The sequence below is a fragment of the Dipteris shenzhenensis genome, chromosome 26 (genome assembly GCF_047967505.1).
Source record: "Dipteris shenzhenensis isolate YYH24624 ecotype China chromosome 26, Dip_SZ_1.0, whole genome shotgun sequence".
Lineage (NCBI taxonomy): Eukaryota > Viridiplantae > Streptophyta > Polypodiopsida > Gleicheniales > Dipteridaceae > Dipteris > Dipteris shenzhenensis.
Window position 1 is genome coordinate 25967944 of NC_141621.1, and position 6347 is coordinate 25974290.

Below are 6347 nucleotides of genomic sequence, written 5' to 3' on the forward strand. Positions count from 1 at the left end.
TGGACCACTTGTTTAAGTTGTATGGTTTGTCGTCTAACATAGTCAGCAACAGGGACTCGAAGTTTACAAGCAACTTCTGGACACTTGTTTTTTAGAAGTTGGAAACTACTCTAAATATGGGTTCCTTAGATCATGCACAATCTGATGGCAGTGCAGAGAAGGTCAACCAATTGGTTGAAGATATGCTTCGGGCATATGTTTCTAAGAGACAGTCTTCATGGGAAGATTATCTACCTATGATAGAATTTGCTTATAACAGTGCAAAGCATTCAAGTACTGGTTACAGTCCTTTTATGCTTATGTACAGGTTTCAACCTAAGTCACTAGTTATGGTTGGATTAAAGGGAATCCAAAATCATGCTGCAAAGACATTCTTACAAGACATGCAAGAAATGTTGCAGTTTGCCAAAGAGTCTATTAGAAGTGCCCAAGATCAAGACATATTTTATGCTAATAGACATCGTTCACCTAGAGAGTTCTCTGAAGGAACGATGGTATATTTGTGTATTCCCAAGGAATCCAAGAGCCTAAGTACTGGTTTGGTTCTGAAGTTATCCCCCACATACTGTGGTCTGTTCAAGGTTATTAAAAGAATTGGACCAGTTGCATATAAACTAGAATTGCCTCCTGATGTTGAAGTACATCTAGTATTTCATGTCAGTAGACTGAAAGAGTTACTGGGTGCAGATGATCAACTTGTTTCTCCTCAAGAAATAATAGAAGTTACCCATTTGACTTTTATTCCACATGAACCTGAGAATATTCTTGAATTTCGTGAAAGACAGATTCGTAATAGAACTATCACGGAATACAAGATCAAGTGGAAGGATCGTGTTGAGAAGGATGCAACATGGGAGACATTACAGAACCTCCAGAGGACCTTCCCAGGTTTTTTAGCTAACTCAAGAGTGAGTTCTTAGAGGAGGGGAAGTATGTCATGTGCACGGATTGGTATCTGACGTGTACTGGGTACACAAGACTAGCTCAAGTAGCCTGGGGAGGCTTAGGGCTAGGTAGGCTTGATTCTCGGGTTGAGTGGCAAGGGTACGAACCAATTAGAGGTCTTCGCTATTTTTGGCGCTTGGGGCCCAAGTCTATGTAAGGGGCCCAAAGGTTCAATTCTCAGAGAGCCGATGGGAGCAAGTCTCGTTCCCAAGTGCTAGGTCTGATCTTGGATTAAGTCACGGACGCATGCCTGCATCATAGCATAGCCCAAGGCCCAGCAGCAGATCCCAAGCTTCACAACGCCACCTGGTGGTATGGGACACTAGGCTAGTTAGGATCTGGTTGGGAGTTCGTGCCAGTAGCTTAGCCCGTGGCTCAGAGGGGACATCTCCTGATTTGGGATCACATCTTGTAGATGTCGTGGTTGGGTGGTGAGCAGCCTACTCAGTTTCCTTACATTTGATGTGTTCTTGTGTTTGCTTGCAAGTCAGAGATTTTAGGAGTGCTGGGTTCGTGTCAAGGACCGCATCCATGACCATCTCACTAAGGTGAAGGTTGTGAGGGACCAATTGACTGCAATTGGTCACAAGGTGGACAGAAGTCAGCTAGCCACGCTTGTACTTGGCTCTCTTTCCATAAGCTTCAAGAAGTTAGGCACGATAGTGACAGTTGCATAATGAACTACTCCCAAGACGTTTGAAGAGCTTGGTCCTTTACGACTCCAAGAAGCCCGAGAACAGCAGGCAGTCACAGTAAGCCACTCTAAAGGCAACAAGTCAGAAGACAATGGAGATAAGAAAAAGAAAATTTGGAACAAAAAGCGTCTCTATTGTAAAGGAGAGAGAGGTACCAAGATGGTACTTGAAGAATCTAGAGGATTCAGAAGTCACAAGAGGTAAGGAGATATAAGAAGAACGCACCAACTGCGAACTATGCTCTTATGGTTCAAATCCACAAGATCATGGAGCCAAGGACCTTTGAGGAAGCAAATGAAATACCAAAATGGTAGGCTACCATGAAAACAAAAATGGAGGTCATTATGAAGAACCATACTTAAGACCTCGTAAAGAGTCCTCGAAAGAGGAAGACCCTAGGAACCAAGTAGGTTTACCAAGCCAAGTATAAATCTGATAGATCTTGGATAAGCTAGACTTGTTGTCAAATCCTATGCACAAACAAAGGGAGTCTACTACGGAGAAACATTTGCTCCTGCAGCCAGGATGACAACCATACACATGGTCATAGCTTTTGGCTGCCACCATCCTACAGGAGGAAGTTTATGGTGAGTAGCCAAAAGGATTCCGACAACCAAGTGAAGGAAAGAAGGCATGCAAGCTTCGCAAGGCTGAAACAGGCCTTGAGAGCATGGCACCGTATACCTAGATGAGTGGAACATGCCCAAACTCATCCTCTAAAAACGCTACATAGTGCAGTTTCAATCTCATGATAGTCACTCATAAGGTTGAAAACCATAAACTCCATCACGCATAGCAGGGACTAGCTACTATGACATCCCTGCCACTAATGTCATCAGCGTCCAACACTGGGTGTAGACCATAGTATAAACATATGCTCTCACATATACAAATCCACACACCCACACATGCGTGAGCGTACTGAGTTTCTGTCGGCACTCCGGAGGTGAAGGGCATACTCAGCCATGATGAAGGCTAGCACTAAAGGAGAAGGCTAATCAAAAGGTAGTCCAAAATCTCTTCATTCAAGCTACAACTATTTGTGAAGACTAAACAATTTCATTTTAGTCTCTCCCAGACGAGCAGCTAAATCTCATAGTTACCAAGGAACGGCGTTCTGACATCCGGAACGTCTAGAACGCCGTTCCAGGAGGCAGGCTGGAGCCGGAACGGCCCTGGAACGTCTCTCACTTTGTATTTCAAATGGGTATTTTAGAGCTTATATATAAAGTTATAGCTGTAAAATGCTAGTTCTTTCATTTTCTAACATAGTTTTCTGTCATATGATGACATGTCATGTATGATGTGGTGTTCCGGTCCTGTTCCCCCTTCTCGGAACGTTCCCGTTCCCTGGTAACTGTGCTAAATCTAGCTGATAGGGCAACGCACCACTTAAGATAGAAAAAATAATCGCAAAACCAGCAGGCCCCAACATGGACAAAAAGTTCAAAAAGTCAAATATGCATCTCTGCTAATACGGCAGAAGCATATACCTTGAGAGGATGGCACCAAAGGATTGATGACTACTTCTATGCGATAGGCTTATCTCATAGTCCATCTAATATTAACTTCTACCTCTTCACAAAGGGAGGGAAGACAATTGTCAGAGGTGATCAAAAGAGGAAGATCTTCGAGATGACAGATCGACTACGTTCTTAGAATAGAAGCCTGGAAGAAGAATGGCATCATCTTTATCTGTCACGAACAGTACTGTCACGAGGTGCTAAAGAGATTCCGAAGGATGAATGGAAGGAATCACCAAACCCACAGTTGTCCCATTTGGTCATCACCCAATACTACTTGTACCATTTCATCCCTAAGATGACATCTGCTACATGTGAAGGAGTGATGCAAAATGACTTCCGGTCAATGAGATCTTCAATCATCATTTCAACGTCGTCTACTTCTTTGTCGAAGGTAACCAGGCAACTAGTTAAGGCTCTGCCCAGCTGTACTAGCGTTGCCGGGGTGAGCTATAACCTAGCCTGCCTAGCGACTGTAGCTAAGAGGATTTCTTTGGGCTACCATTGACAAAGGGCAACACGCCCAACGTTATCATAGGCCTTTTAGTTGTCCACATGTCAATAAATACGACTCCTTTCTCTGCTCTTCATGGTTATGAACCACGTCAGCCTTCCAACATGGAAAATGATCAGGGAATGCAGCCACATGCGCAGCACATCGACTGCCATGGGGGCAGCGTAAGGGTTTCATTCTTGTATTTCTTATTGATCGACCTCTCGGGTAGCATAAGGGTTTCCTTCTTGTGTTTGTTATTGATCCACCCCTCAGGACAGATCAGACGACACTGGGACTGTTACGGTGCTGTGCAGAGAGGCTCATAAGCCCTGTGGACACGCCCCTAAAAGTTACCCTCTCTTGCTTCAATGAAGGCCAATTCTATTGGTGTCCAGCAGATATTAATAACACCTCTCTCTCTATCTCTCTCTCTCTCTCTCTCTCTCTCTCTCTCACACACACACACACACTCTCATGTTAACCAGATTTTAATTTTAGAGATTTAATGTGCTGTTTTAAATGGATTACTTGCTTCTTAAACAAAACAAGTACTTATTTCGATGCATGCTACGGCTTTTGAAGCGATTACGGAAAGGACTTAACAGTCATAAGGTGACGCATACGCACATTTGCTTTGTAAAGAAGCAACGTCTGAACAACTTCCCAATGCCCGTATCGACATGCTTGCATCAGAGCAGTCTGCATCAATGCGCCCAAATTTACATTTTCGGGAGGAGGACTCAAGTAAAACGTACGCAAATTTTTAACGCGTGCACGATACCTGACCGCAATAATTCCTGATATTGACGTCCGCCCCATTCTCCAAGAGCAAATTTACAATCTGACTCACAAGAGCTGGAGATCAGACTGCTAGCCGACCGAAAGCCTAGCTCAAAGACTAAATCGCCGCTGCGGAACTGCGAAAGAACAAACTGCAAACCTCGTCATGGCCTTTGGCAGCGGCAAAGTGGAGGGGCGAGTTGAGGGCGCCGAAAGTGGAGTACTTAGCGAGGAGGGGGTTGAATTCCAGCAATGCGCGAGCCTCTGCGAGGTCACCATCACGGGCAGCGGAGACCAAGCGCTCACCGGAGGCAGAGCAGCCAAGGGAGTTACCCATGAGGGAGGAGGGAAGGAAGGCGAGGGGGGGAGATGGGAAGTGGCATTTGAGAGGGCGAGGGCAGAGGATGGAGCGATGGCTATGGAGATGAATTAGGGCAAAAGAGCTCCATAGCTCAAAAACAGCAGAGCAAAATGAGACTCTTTTGTTTGTTTGTTGGCAAGAAGGCTTCGTTGGAGAAGAAGACATCCTATTTTATTTTATTTTATTTTATTTTTTAAACATTTTTGCGCGATTTTTTTTATTCCCTCTTTTCTTAAATTACGCAAACTTTTATGCCGCAAAATTATCCCCCCCCCACGTCAGCTCCCTGGAGGGCCGATTCCCCGCCACGTGTCCCACTTCCATCATTGGAAATCGTGAGAATATCCCCTATGCCTAATTGGATATATTGTAGAGTCTTCAAAATCATTGGCTCTGTTGATCCTCGACCTGAGAAGCATGCTCCATAGTCCAAATGGCAAACTCCCACTTCCTATCTCTAGAATTGCTTACGATGAATCATCACCTTAACGGATTTCACAAGGCGCAACTTGGGAATTTGGAACAATCAGGTGCTCAATCGGCTTTTAAAAGCTCCTCTAACTTCTTTGAGGTTCAATGTTCATAGTAGTTTCCTTACTTCAAGTCCTCCAAATTCCCTCTCAGAGGGCTTGACTAGGTTCTAATTTTTATTTTTATAGACATAGTTTCCACAAAGGCAGTTTACTCAAGAGCACATATTTGGCACTAAGAGAATCAACTAGTTCCTTGGCTTCACAACCACCCCCTCTATTCATTTCTAGAGCCTTGGTTCGTTCTTCTCATTTTCATGACATTAAGCCCTCTAATCCAAGGTATTGCCTCATCATCTCAATTAGGTACTCTTAAACCTTGCTTAAGATGTGTCAAAGTTATGGGAAGGTTTGTTAACATGTGGCACTTTAGTTCACAAATTATTAAAAACAATAAAGACATCATACCCTCTTCATTGGCCGTCTTCTTCGCCCTCTTCATTACCTTCACATGCTACTCATTTGTTGAAAGGCACCCATCCCCAAACCCACTATTCACAATGATGCCCCCCAACCCCCTTTCCTTTAGAAAAGGCCATCTCTTTGCTTTAAGGTTCTTTAAAATCTCATGTTATATTAAATAAAACAAGGAATATCTTCACATAAGTAAAGTGTATAGATAGCACCATCATATTGACAACTTATCCACGTGACTTACATGTACTAATTATATAATATGATATTTTATCCTTACTTGCACCTTTATCTATGGATCACATGTGCTTCATTTCAGTTCTACATCTTGATTGAATACTTTTACCTCATTCATGCTTTGGAGAGAGGCATGATAATGGACATCTATTAGTAGGAGGCTACAAATGTTACCAATATTAATATGTGTGTTTAGAGGCACCAATTTTACATGATTGGCTTATTGAGGTCCATCGTCATGCATACCCAAAATGCAATATCTTCACACCATTAATTTATAAGCTTCCATGTTTATTTTCTTTACTAACATTATATGTGGAGTTCAACCTATAAGAGGTTTTCATTTAAATGCATATTGGGCACATA

The 6347-nt window shown here is 43.2% G+C and overlaps 1 protein-coding gene across 1 annotated transcript in view; it reads right to left on the minus strand.

The window, feature by feature from the left end:
* The window catches only part of LOC147884885 (E3 ubiquitin-protein ligase XBAT33-like), a 35351-nt gene extending 30422 nt beyond the window's left edge, over positions 1–4929 (minus strand). Inside the window, exons 1-3 of the mRNA XM_087397474.1 lie at positions 4600–4929; positions 4441–4500; positions 4287–4358 (exon numbers count right to left, since the gene is read on the minus strand). Coding sequence (XP_087253600.1) covers positions 4287–4358; positions 4441–4500; positions 4600–4776 — 309 coding nt within the window. The 5' untranslated portion in view covers positions 4777–4929. The remainder of the gene's footprint in view (positions 1–4286; positions 4359–4440; positions 4501–4599) is intronic.
* Positions 4930–6347: the final 1418 nt, after the last annotated feature.